Source organism: Lynx canadensis, chromosome B3 (assembly GCF_007474595.2).
Source record: "Lynx canadensis isolate LIC74 chromosome B3, mLynCan4.pri.v2, whole genome shotgun sequence".
In the NCBI taxonomy this organism is placed as follows: Eukaryota; Metazoa; Chordata; class Mammalia; order Carnivora; family Felidae; genus Lynx; species Lynx canadensis.
In genome coordinates this window covers 97520710-97534823 of record NC_044308.2, presented here as the reverse complement: position 1 = coordinate 97534823, position 14114 = coordinate 97520710, and the positions used below count along the sequence as shown (strand labels likewise).

The 14114-nt window shown below is 35.4% G+C and overlaps 1 protein-coding gene across 3 annotated transcripts in view; it reads left to right on the top strand.

The window, feature by feature from the left end:
* Positions 1-14114, top strand: part of NEMF (nuclear export mediator factor) — a 55317-nt gene that overhangs the window by 34169 nt on the left and 7034 nt on the right. For all 3 annotated transcript variants that reach the window (XM_030319043.2, XM_030319044.1, XM_030319045.2), the window contains 8 exons: positions 1743-1855; positions 3302-3359; positions 3773-3831; positions 3920-4040; positions 5418-5697; positions 6426-6468; positions 6618-6667; positions 8299-8452. In XM_030319043.2, coding sequence (XP_030174903.1) covers positions 1743-1855; positions 3302-3359; positions 3773-3831; positions 3920-4040; positions 5418-5697; positions 6426-6468; positions 6618-6667; positions 8299-8452 — 878 coding nt within the window. The remainder of the gene's footprint in view (positions 1-1742; positions 1856-3301; positions 3360-3772; positions 3832-3919; positions 4041-5417; positions 5698-6425; positions 6469-6617; positions 6668-8298; positions 8453-14114) is intronic.

The window sequence follows — 14114 nt, the reverse complement described above, 5'->3', positions numbered from 1 at the left end:
AAATTATTTTTAATCATAAAATTTGTCACCCAGCAGTTCGACTCCTAGTTATATAGACAAACTGACCACACTAAACTTGTTTGCAGATATTCCTAACAGCATTATTTATAATAGCCAAGAAATAGAAACAACCCATATGTTCATCAGTTGATAATAAACAAGTTGTATATCCATTCAATGGAATATTATTCAGTCTTAAAAAGAGATGAAGTACTGATAATTGCTGTAACAGGGATGAGCCTTGAAAACATTATGCTAGGTGAAAGAAGGCAGACATATATGATTCCATTGATATGAAATTCCAAAATTGGCAAATCCATAAACACAAAGTGTGTTAATGATTGTCAGGGGCTGGGAAAATGGAGAATGACTATTTATGGATATAGGATTTCTTTGAGGGATAATGAAAATGTTCTGGAATTAGTGGTAATGGTTATGTAGCTTTATGAATATACTAAAGACCATTGGATTATATACTTTAAAAGGGTGAATTTTATGGTACGTGAATTACATCCCAATTAAAAAGTATTTGAAATCTAATGGTAGGGATATATTATTAATATGCTCTTCATTTTGACAATTTAGGTGATTTATAGTAATTCTGGAAGAATTCAAACTTTGACTAGGCTTTTCTAGGTGATTCTTTCTGGAATGAAGTTAGAGTTATTGACATAAGTGAGAAGGCATTTCTTCTCTGATTTGTTTTATTTACTTAGACTGTTTAAAAACCTGCTTTGTAAATATATATTTGTAATTGTTATTTTTTTATCTGGCATAAAATATGCCAGTATAGTTAACATACAGTGTTCTGTAAGTTTCAGGTATACAATAGTGATTCACCAATTCTGTGTATTACTCAGTGCTCATTAAGATAAATGTGTATTCTTAATCCCCTTCACCTATTTCACCCATCCCCCCACCCAGCTCCCCTCTGGTAACCATCTGTTTGTTCTCTTTAGTTAAGAGTCTGTTTTTTGATGGACTCTTTTTTTTTTCTTTTGTTCATTTGTTTCTTAAATTCCACATGAGTAAAATTATATTGTATTTGTCTTTCTCTGACTTATTTTGCTTAGCACTGTACTCTATAGATCGATCCATCTATGTTGCAAATGGCAAGATTTTATTCTTGTTTATGACTGAATAATATTTCAGTGTGTGTGTGTGTGTGTGTGTGTGTGTGTGTGTACACAACATCTTTATCTGTTCATCGATTGATGGATGCTTGGGTTGCTTCCATAATTTGGCTGTTGTAAATAATATTGAGATAAACATAGGGGTGCATATATCCTTTTGAATTAGTGTTTTCGTATTCTTTGGGTAAATACGCAGTAGTGCAATTATTGGATCATACGGTAGTTGTATTTTTAATTTTTTGAGCACCCTCCATACTTTTTTTCCACAGTGGCTGCACCAGTTTACATTCCCACTGACAGTATACAAGGGTTCCTTTTTTTCCACATCCTTGCCAACACTTGTCACTTCTTGTGTTTTTGATTTTAGCCATTCTGACAGGTGTGAGGTGATAGTCCATTGTGGTTTTTGATTTGCATTTCCCTGAATGTGAGTGATGTAAATATATTGTTAATAAAAATCATAACTTCATGTAATATTGAAATTAAAATGTGGTATCAGTATTTAAGATGTAAGAGGATCAAATCCATCATGTTGCATGTGATTTTCAGGTCTTGCTGTATAGAAACTCTATACTTGAGTACTGAAGCATTGTGGTGTTTATATCACAGGAGAACCCATTCCGCCTCGGACCTTGACTGAAGCCGGCACAATGGCACTTTGCTACAGTGCTGCCTGGGATGCACGAGTTATCACTAGTGCTTGGTGGGTGTACCATCATCAGGTAATAAGGGCTGTGGTCCTTTTTCTTAATTTATTAAGAGCTATTGTGTACCAAATTTTGAGGGTATAGAAGTCAACAAGGCAAAGTACCTACTTTGATTGAGGTGACATTTTGTGGTGGAGAAAAACACATACATAATGTCTGGTAACAAGTGCTATAACGTTTTTTCTTTAAAGCAGAGTAGACACTAAAGAGTGATTGGGGCTACCATTTTGAAAGTAGTGTCAGGGAAGGCCTTTCTAGGAAAGTAAGATTTGAGCAGACACCTAAAGGAAGAGAATGATTTATGCAGTTATATAAGATGAAGAGTGTTCCTCTTCATCTTTGTTGGAATTTTCTGATCTCTCTTTGGCCCTTCCTGGAAAATAGTTATATCCAGTGTTTTTTATTCATTTCGCTTTAGTAATTGTCCTTCTTTGTCGTTATTGCTGTTACTTGATACTTCACTCCATATTTGACTTCATTTTCTGTTTCACATTTTCAATAATTGCAATTGATAATGATATATTACAGGGTCTTACAGCTATACAGCAAGATAAAGAGTTCATTACTATTATCCTCCCTTAGGTTCATCTTGTATCTATAGTCATTATTTTCTGCTTATACTATGATACTGTGTTTTCAGGAAATTAGTATCATTTCTGGTATTATATTTTCTACCTGTTATAAAAGTGGTTTTAATTCTTTCATTGAACAGGTTTTTTAATGGTGAAATTAGTGTGCTTTTAATCCCTCCAAAAACTATGACAAAGGTACTCTCAGATTTGGGGGTTTCGCAGATAACACACAATTTTTAAATACATCATTTTATTTCCTAAAATGAAAGGTTATTTTACTACCCCCAAAACAGTATCTTAGGAAAGGACTTTATTTAGTAAATATAGTTTGTTTTTTAATTTTTTTGTTTATTTTTGAGAGAGAGAGAGAGAGAGAGAGTGCATGCACACACATGTGGGGGAGGGGCAGAGAAAGAGACAGAATCTGAGGCAGGTTCCAGACTCTGAGCTGTCAGCACAGAACCTGATGCAGGATTCAAACTCACAAACCATGAGATCATGACCTGAGCCGAAGTCAAGTGCTTAATCGACTGAGCCACCCAGGCGGGCGCCCCAGTATAGTTTTATTTTAGTAAATATAGTTTCATTAAACTTTTCTTATTTTTCCTATTATATCTCAAACCAGAGGAAATGTGTGAACAAGTTCTGCCTCTAATCCATGGCATTTGAAAATTATTGATGTAGTATATCCTTCATTATTTCTTTTCTTTGTTACTGCCAATGGTATTTCTGTCTTTGAAGAGATATTTCAGTATTGAGAATTTTTACTAAATCATAAACTTTTCAGGAGATGGTGCTATTTACTTAAATATGACTTTACTTTCTTGAGTGAAAAATTTAAAAACACGTGTCTTAAGACAACAGTATGATGTGGTATTGTGTTCCTCAGGTGTCTAAAACAGCACCAACTGGAGAATATTTGACAACAGGAAGCTTCATGATACGAGGTAATGATTATGGAGACTGGTTTGAGGACCATTACTTATTAATATTTTCAGAATAGAAATTATTATGATTTCATATATGAAATCTATTATTAAATAAGGAAAATTTTGTGCTGCTGTGGCAGATTTAGCATTTGTTATGTCATCTCCATAGATATTTTTCTTGACGAGGATGTGCTTTCATATAACATGACCTTTTTTTCTAAAAGATTATTCAGGGATTGACTAACCCAAAGATGAGAGCAAGCATTCGTATTTTTTCTTTCTTAATTCCTGTTCCTATACATAATGCCAAATTCTGTGTTCCTTCATGACAGAGAAAAGACCAAATAAATGTGACCATTGGTGTCAGATAATTTGTAAGCATAAAATGGAAAAAAACAATTTTTAACATTTATGTTTATTATCTTTTATAGGAAAGAAGAATTTCCTTCCTCCCTCGTATCTAATGATGGGGTTTAGTTTCCTCTTTAAGGTATCCTTCAGCTTCTTTGTTAATGTTTTTTTAAATTTTCTTTAGTCTTACCTAAAGTTTCATCAGTGAAAAATAACTATTTCCATAGGTAGATGAGTCTTGTATTTGGAGACACCGGGGTGAAAGAAAAGTCAGAGTGCAGGATGAAGACATGGAAACATTGGCAAGTTGCACACGTGAACTCATATCAGAAGAAATGGAACAACTAGGTAGTTTACAGATTTTAATAAAGTAGCTTATAGTGTTACCTTTTGTCTAGTTTTGCTTCTGAATTCTTAGAAGATCGTATCTACTTTGGGATAATTGAAATTTCAAAAATACAGTTGCTGTCAATTTTACTGAATTTTGTTTTTGGAAATGTTAAACATACTTGTTCTAATGAATTATAAAGTATTTAATTGGACCATAACTACTATATAAACAAATGTAGTAAAACTTCGGTATTTAATGGGTCATATGTAAATGTGTTCAGCAAAGATAGACTCAGGTATTTGTGAATGAGCATTTACTTTGGATTTAATAATTAGAACTTATACAGAGATGAATTTATAATAAGGAGACTTTGGCTTGATGTAATAATACATTTGCTTCAAGTAGAGAGCAACTGTGGTTGCTGGAATAAATTTACTCACCTACCTGAAGGAATAGGGAAAGTATGCCCACTGTTTTACTTTTACAGTTATTCTTTTTCCTAGGGTCATTCTTCTTTAGGAGTAATATTGTGGCTTCATTTATGACTACTGTTGTATCACAAGATTTTTTTTTTTTTGAATTTTCACAATGTTTCTGACACTGTACAAAGTTCTTTACATTATTTTTATTTTTTTTGTTGTTGTTTAACATTTATTCATTTTTGAAAGGCAGAGAGAGACAGAGTGCGAATGGGGGAGGGGCAGAGAGAGAGGGAGATGCAGAAACAGAAGCAGGCTCCAGGCTTCGAGCTATCAGCACAGAGCCCAACGCGGGGCTCGAACTCATGGACTGCAAGATCATGACCTGAGCCGAAGTCGGCCACTTAACCGACTGAGCCACCCAGGCGCCCCTATTTACATTATTTTTAACTGAATTCTCACAACCGTCTTTGTCAGATGGTGATGGCATCTCCTTTTATTAGGGAGCCAATTAGGTAATATTATTACTAGACAGTGTTTCTTTTGCAAAGGTATGAATACCTTCTTGTGCCAATTATATTGCACGTATTGTCTCATTTCACTTCTCATGTGCAAATTACAGTAACAGCAGTAGAATTTATGGAATTACTTTTCCTGTCCTCCTCTTTGGAAATACCTAACCAAGACAAGTTAAAGTGTTCGTTATAGAAATGGTTGCATTGTCCAAGATATTTATTGTGGTGTAAAGTATCTCGGAGAGCATTTATTCCAACCAGTTCATGATACAAGAGAATCCTTTTTTGTCTGAGTACCCTTTGGGGATGTGATCAGGCTTTTTTTTTTTTTTTTTTTTTTGGTGATGTCTTGGAGACACAGAGAATCAACAGAATATTATTGTTTTTGAAGTTTTCAAGGTAATCCTCTAGGTTTGTTATGGTGATAGCACTCTGACTTTTCTTAATGATGATTCTACAGACGGAGGTGACAGTAGCAGTGACGAAGATAAAGAGGAATCACACGAAACTCCTGTGGAAGTGGAGCTTATGAGTCAGGTTGACCAGGAGGATATCACTATTCACAGTGGTGGAGATGAGCTAAATGATGAAATAATTCAGGAAGAGAGCTCGGAAGATGAAGGAGAATCTGAAGAAGTGGTAAAAGATCAGGAACCTGTTGCTGAAATGATGGATGAAGGCGAAGACACATTAAATTATCCTGACACTACCATTGATTTGTCCCACCTTCAATCTCAAAGGTAATTAAAACCTGTTATAGCTGGGAATGATGGAAGAGTTAATCCTTACAAAGATAATAACATGATTGACTTCAGTACTTTTACCCTCCATTGTCCGACAGTCTTACTATCTTTTTACTGTTTGATTGGGGAGTAGATCTCTGTAAAGAAATTTCGAGGACCCAGTGTAGAAAAATACAGTAAATATGAAAATGGCCAAAGTAGGTCAAAATAGAAACAAGTAAATGAATATAAATGCTAATAATGTAAGAGAGGCAGTTCCATTAAAAAAAAAAATAGGTGTTTTAATCTTTAATGTCTTATTGATCATCAGGTAAACAATAACATAGTTCTGAAAGCTCTATCACTGGAGTAATTAGGAACACCTTAGGAGTCTGACCAGAATTGGGTCTTAGGGGGTGTCATAGGGTAACTTACTCTGTGTCTCAGCTTAAGTTTCATTCTCTGTGAAAATGGAATGTTACTCCTTTCATTGGGTTTTGGTGAAGATTATTTGTATATAAAGCATCTGGCAGTGCCTGGGATATAGTAAGTGTTCAATACATGTCTGCTATTTAAGAATATATTTAGAAGTGTGAGATGAGCAATTTGATTATGTTTTTTAAAATTTTGTCAATGTTTGAAAGTTTGTAGGATTGCCAGTAATTAAGCGTGTGATATGGGAATGTTTGCAGACTTTAAATGAATGCCTTTTACAACCTAGTAGATGCCTCGTTCTGTTTTCATAGGTCCCTCCAGAAATTGGCTTCAAAAGAAGAATCTTCTAGTATGGTAAGCTGTTTTCAAAGTTCTGTGAAGAACATCATGTTCTTCTCAATGAGTAATTTTGTACTTTTTAATTTTACTTTCTGAAAAATTAATAGTAGTGATGTTATTGTTTGTATTTGCTTGTGTTTTTTTTTTTGTTTTAATTTTAATAGAGTGACAGTAAATTACAGAGCCGGAGACATTTGTCGGCCAAGGAAAGAAGGTAAACATATTTGTGTTATCTAACTGAAAAGCATATAATCTTTTTTCTTAACGACAGTTCAGTTATGACAGATCACTTGGCTATTCCAAAGACTTCCCTTATTCAAATTACCAAGATTTAGCATAAACCTTGTTTAGTTCTTAATATTCAGCTCTCATAAGTTTTTCTGTTTTAGAGCCCTGATCTGTCACTACAATCTGTTATATAGGTAAAGTAACGTGAGTGAGACCCTTTGTTACGTAAATATATGCAATAGCGATTGCAGTGCATTAAATTGACTGGTTGTAGGATAATATTGACAGGAATACTTGAAAATAACTAGGAAAGTTTTATTTAATAAAAAGACTTTTTTTCTTTTCTTTTTTTTTTTAACATAGCAGGCCTCGGAAGGCAAATAGAAAGGGGGAAGCAGAAGGAAAGAAACAACTATAGGGTAAAAGAAAAAAACCCACTATAGGGCTAAAAGAAAAGAAAAGAAAAGAAAAAGGCTATACAGCTAGTAAAGCACTCTAGAGACCCTAGGGTGGAGTGGACGATAGGCCTTTTTGTTTTACGAAGGTAGTCATGAAACAGTTTCAGTGATCTCTCTGAGGACATGGCACTATGCTAGATACTGAGTATACAAAGAGGTAAAATATAAAATGTGTGCCTTCGAGAAGTTTTTGAGTCCTGGATCAGGAAAGAGCCATATGGTAGGGATACAGTAGTTCAGGGGTAAGAAATTGCTATGAGTTCAGGTGTTTTGGGAAATACCATCATAAGTATACCTTAAAGATGTGTTAGAACTTATTTAGGTAAATGAAGGTAGGATGGTCAGAGATTCAGAAGAAAATAAGCATGAACAGAACAGGGCACGGAATTGGAAATATTACACATAGTGCTTTGGGGAAATGATAGACTGAGGTGAAAGGAGCAAAAAGTTCATGTTTGTGAACTGGTAGATGGTAAGATTGGCAAAGTGAATTTGGACCAAAAGTGGAGAAGTTATTAGAATGATAAATTAAGGATTTTTGGACTTTCTCCTGAAAGTGATGAGCACTTTTGGGAGACTTTAAATGGGAATGTGATATAGGTAGGAAGACTAGAAGTTCACATAGAGCAGATTATGGGGAAACACTGGAGGAAGGTCTAGGTAGGAAGTGATGAGGACCTGGACTAGACAGTGGCAGTGGGGATAAAAAGATTGCACATGAAAAATAGCATAGTAATAGAATTTCCCCTTCCTCCTTAATCTGCATATTTTTATCCATTATTTATTCAACTAACCTGGCAACAGATCTTTTATTGAATATTTAAGATCGGTCAAGGCCATGCTAACAAGACTGCAGATCCCAGTGCCTGGTCATTAAGGTGTGGAGGGACTGAATGTGGCTACTGAGTAAGGATAAGTAAAGGGTGTAATGGTGTATTAAGCCTGGCTGACAGAATGATAAATCCATGAACAAAAAATTTTCAACTTTTTCCAGTGTGATGATTTGTGCTTCTTTTATAGTGTAGCCTGGTGGTTATGAAGTTAAGCAGGAGCCATGATCTTTTACATATTGTACATGTTCTCCTTCCCCTGTACTATTTTAAGGCACTAAAGATTTGAAATTCAAAGAATTAGATGTTCCCATTTCATTTATGTTTAGGGAAATGAAGAAGAAAAAGCTTCCAAGTGACTCAGGGGATTTAGAAGTGATAGAGGTAAAGGACAAAGAAAAAGAAAATGCTCTACACATTGAAACTCATCAGAACACAAGCAAAAGTGTCCCAGCTGTGCAGCCAATGAAGCGAGGACAAAAGGTAATAAAAGTTGGGAGTGAACTGTTAAACTTAGTACTCCTTGGCTCACAAATGAAGTTATGAGGCTCTTAATTTTTTTAAAGTTTAAGCGAAACAAAAGATGTAGGCAAAAAAATAATCCTATGTGAGTTTCTTTGAAAATTAGTTAAAAAGAGACAAGGTTTGGGGAACATGGAGATCACTGTTCTATGTTCCTTGAAGATCATCTAGATACAAGCTCTCATTTTATGTAGAAGAAGAATTAGAAGATTGTGATTTGCTAGTGACACTCTGCTAGTAACAGCTGGTGCTGGTCATTAGTGATATTTAGTGATACTTGTTTTTTTCAAATATTAATGAGATTTTGGTTAGAGGGCCTATATTTCTTATTAAAGGTGGATAATGAAGGAAGAGGTAGTAGATACAGAATATACTTTAAAAAATGCTGTAGCAGTGTAAAAAGAGGAAATTGTGAGCTAATGTGTATCCATTTATCACTATAAAAATTAAATTCCTTTGAAATCTTAATAAAGGTCATGTTTTATGATTTTCCCTCCATCCATAGTGGTCACAATTTCCTGGATTTTTTTTCCAGTGGACCTCAAAAAAATAAAAGGACATGCTGAGCATATGGAAGAGAAGAATATAATTCTCCTCATATTAATAGGTACATTCAGGGGCACCTGGGTGGCTCAGTCGGTTAAGCCACTGACTCTCAATTTGGCTCAGGTCATGATCTCATGGTTTGTGAGTTCGAGCTCACATTGGGTTCTGCACTATGACAGTGTGGAGCCTGCTTGGGATACTCTCTCCCTCTCTCTTTGCCTACCGTGCATGCTCTCTCAAAGTAAATAAACTTGTACATTCAACATGAGTTTAATCACAATTGAGATTTTAACTTACTTGATAAAATAATTCTAAAGTTCATTTCAAAGAGTAAATATTAGAGAGTTGCTAAGGAAATCTTGAAAAAGAAGATTGAGGAGGGATTTCCTTACTAGGTAGTAAAACATTTCATGTTAGAACTATTAAAACAGTATGGTATTAACATAGAAAAAGCCAAATACAAAAAGTGAAACTGAATAAAATCTAGACATAAGACATTAACTGTAATATTTAAACATTTAGTATGTGATAAAATACTATTACAGATTATTGGGGAAAGTATCAAATACTCAAAATTAGTGGTTAGTCATGTTAAAAAAAAAATGATTCCAGGTGACAAAAAGAACCATTTGTAAAATGGAAAGACCAATGGCAAATGTGAAAAAAAAAAAAAAGTGATAAAAGGAAATTCCACCCATCAAATTAATAGAAAATGTGTATTCAGTCATTCAGTAAATGTTTGAGTGCACACCATGGGAATTCCCATCAAGAGTCCTAACAATGTATTGACCCTTTGACTCAGCAATTCTACCTTTAGGAATTTATCCTAAAAAAATCATGTGCATGCACTAGCATAAGAATATTCATCAGGTTGATATTTGTAATTTCAAAAAACAAACCGAAAATTGAAAAAAATCTTAAATGCCCAACAACATAAAATAGCATGGTGCTTTCATACAATGAAATATTCTGCAGATAAAGTTCCAAGGCAAATCCTGAGGATCTTTATTAAAAGACATTGAAGTTTTAGATAATTTTGTGGAGAACTTTCATCTTTACCACATTGAGTTTGCCTGTCCTTGAATGTGACTATAGTCTTGTAAGAATATTTTATAGTCTTCAGTAAAGATATATTTTCCCATAGAGTTTTATACATCTTATCTGTTCCTGCTTATAATTTTTCTTACTTTTTGTTAATGGTATATTTTTAAAACTTTCACTTCCTATCATTACTGGTTTGTGGGGAGAGGATTTTCTTACATTGATTTAGTATTAGGTAATCTTACTGTACATTTTAGTATTCCATTTGTAGGCAGCATTAGTGTCTCCAAATAATGGCTTTTCTTCTAATCCTAATATCTATTACTTCTGTTTTTTGCATTGGCTCAAACATTAGTACAGCGTTGCATAGAAGTAATAATAGTGTGTATCTTTGTTAATTATACATTAAAGGGACTGTTGCTAAGATTTTTATCATTGTGGGATGTTTCCTGGGAGTTGTTGGTTGGTAGATAGCCTTTATGAAGGGTTATTTTTAATATTAAATTTATTGAATGCCTTTTCTGCATTTTTCTTTTACTTCCTTATGCTTTTTCTTCCCTTAGTTAATGTGGTAAATTACTTAAGAAAATCGATTAAATTGGCCTCTGATTTTTCATACTGCCCTTGGGGTTTGGCTATCTAGGTTATACCAGTTTCATAAAATAAGTTTGGAAGGTTTTCCTTTTTCTGCTCTCTAGAACTTTGTATAAAATGGAGATCGTTCCTTGAAATGTGATAGATAGTGTTTGCTTATAACTGGACCTGGTATTTTGGCAGTTTGTGGGTCGGTTTTTAAGTATAGTAAAACTTTGGTTTGTGAGTATTATCGGTTCTGGAAACATGCTTGTTATCCAAAGCACTTTGTAATCAGGAAATTTGTGATCGTGTGACATTCGGTGTCACGTAATACTCGTGTTGCAAGACATCGCTCATTTATCAAGTTAAAATTTATTAGAAATGTTTGCTTGTCTTGTGGAACACATGCAGAACAGGTTACTTGCAATGCAAGGTTTTACTTTTACTTTGTACCAGCTACCCTGCTAGGTACTGCACATTCAGTGGTAAACAAGAAAGACCAAATTTCTGCCTTCGTTATACAAAATACCAATTTTGGGAAGAAGTCACGTACACGAAGATCATATCGTTCATCCCCCTCTCTTGGTTTCTGTACTTTACTTTTGGCTCTTTACTTTTTTAATTTACATCCAAATTTGTTAGCATATAGTGCGACAATGATTTCAGGAGTAGATTCCTTAGTGCCCCTTATCCATTTAGCCCACCCCCCCTCAACAACCCGTCCAGTAACCCTCAGTTTGTTCTCTATATTTATGAGTCTCTTCTGTTTTGTCCCCCCTCCTTGTTTTTATATTTGTTTCCCTTCCCATATGTTCATCTGTTTTGTCTCTTAAAGTCCTCAGATGAGTGAAGTCATATGATTTTTGTCTTTCTCTGACTAATTTCACTTAGCATAATACCCTCCAGTTCCATCCACGTAGTTGCAAATGGCAAGACTTCATTCTTTTTGATTGCTGAGTAATACTCCATTGTGTGTGTGTGTGTGTATACACACACACACACACACACACACACCACATCTTCTTTATCCATTCATCCATCGATGGACATTTGGGCTCTTTCCATACTTTGGCTATTGTTGATAGTGCTGCTATAAACATGGGGGTGCAGGTGTCCCTTCGAAACAGCACACCTGTATCCCTTGGATAAATGCCTACTAGTGCAATTGCTGGGTCATAGGGTAGTTCTATTTTTAGTTTTTTGAGGAACCTCCATACTGTTTTCCAGAGAGGCTGCACCAGTAACTTGTTCTGTGAGTGTTTCACAAGAGCAGCACACATTTCTAATAAATTTTAGCTAATGATAAACGAGCAATATCTTGGAATACGAGTAGTATGTGATGCTGGATCACAATGGAGCCAATGGTTCTTGAAATTCACTTTGATATACAAGTGCTTAGACATTAAAAAAAAAGGAGGGTGGGGTGCACCTGGGTGGCTCAGTTGGCCAAGTGGCCTTCTTCGGCTCAGGTCACGATCCCATGGTCTGAGTTCAAGCCCTGTGTCGGGCTCTGTGATGACAGCTCAGACCCTGGAGCCTGCTTTGGATTCTGTGTGTCTCTCTCTCTGCCCCTCCCTGCTTGCACTCTGTCTCTCTCTCAAAAATAAATAAAACAGGGGCGCCTGGGTGGCGCAGTCGGTTAAGCGCCCGACTTCAGCCAGGTCACGATCTCGCGGTCCGTGAGTTCGAGCCCCGCGTCGGGCTCTGGGCTGATGGCTCGGAGCCTGGAGCCTGTTTCCGATTCTGTGTCTCCCTCTCTCTCTGCCCCTCCCCTGTTCATGCTCTGTCTCTCTCTGTCCCAAAAATAAATAAACGTTGAAAAAAAAAAAATTAAAAAAAAATAAATAAAACATTAAAACAAAAAATATACAAGTGCTTAGGACTATAAGCATGTATATGGAACAGATTATGCTCTGAAACCAAAGTTGTACTGTATATGCTAATTAAATTTTCTCCAGTGATGATAGGTCCATTCAGTTTTGTTTCTTCAAAGTTGAGTTTCCTAACTTCTGTTTTCCAAACTGTTCTTTTCATTGGGTTTTCCATTTCTTGGTTCAGTTTCATGATAATATTGTTCATTTTACTGTCAGGTTAAAAAGAAATTTTTTTTTAATGCTTTTACTTTTTTTGAGAGAGAGTGCAAGTGGGGGAGGGGCAGAGAGAGAGGGAGACACAGAATCTGAAGCAGGCTCCAGGCTCCAAGCTGTCAGCACAGAGCCACGAACCGTGAGATCATGACCTGAGCTGAAGTCGGACAATCAATAGACTGAGCCATCCAGGCGCCCCTTTCAGGGTTGTTTTTGTTTTTGTTTTTGAGGCATAATGTACATATAGTAAAATGCACAAACCTAGACTGTTTAGATCAGTGAATTTTTAAACACACATGTATCTGTGAAGCCACCATCATGTGATATTTAAATGTTTCCAGTACTCACTCTTCCAGAAAGCCCACACTTGCACCTAATTAGTATTCCCACCAAAAAAAAAAAAATCTTAATCGCTGTTGTGTATAGCTAAGAGTTGAATGCTGATTTATAGCATTCATGTTGTGTTTGGCTTTAGTAGATAACTACCAGTTTTCTGGAGTACTTCACCAGTTTCCTCTCAAGCAGAATATCCGAATTATAATTGTTCTGCATTGTAACATTTGATATCATCAGGGGTCTTTTGGTCATTCAAGCATGTATATACCACAGTCTTCTTCTGGCTTTAATTTGTATGACCCTGAATACTAATGATATTGAACACTTTTTCATGTTTATTAGACATCTGTCCTCTTTTTGAAGTGCCCAGTTGTAAAAATTAGGTTGTCCAGCTTTGTCATTAATGTATATGAGTTCTTTGAAATTCTGAATATAGGTCTTTTCTTGGATGTATAGGTTTGACATACTTTTCAGGCTTCCTTTTTTTATTTTTTTATTTTAGAGAGGGAACTCTTGAGCTGGAGAGAGAGGGGCAGAGGGAGAAACAGAATCCCAAGCAAGCTCCATGCTCATCAAGGGCCCCAACACAGGGCTTGATTCCATGACCCTGGGATCATGACCCAAGCCAAAATTGAGTGTCAGATGCTCAGCTCACTGAGCCACCAGGCACCCTCAGTCTTGCTTTTTTTTCATGTGTTTTTGATGAGCAGCATCTGTTAATTTTAATGAAATCTGAATCATCAATCTTTTATAGTTTTTTTGTGTCCTGTTTAAAGAAATCTGTAAAATTTGTAAAGATTTTACAAGATTTATAAGATCTTGTAAAATTTGTATTTGGGCCCCAGCTAAGATTAATAAAGACAAAAATAAAATCTTTGCAGGTGAGGCCTAGATGTCTGTTTTTAAAAATTACTAGACAAAAAAAAAAATTACTAGGTGATTTGGAAGTGTAGCCCAGGTAAAAGGTAAAGATTAAAGCCAGTTTGTTGAGAAAATTCAAAGCCTTAAGTGCCTTGCCTTTATCCAGACTAGCTTTG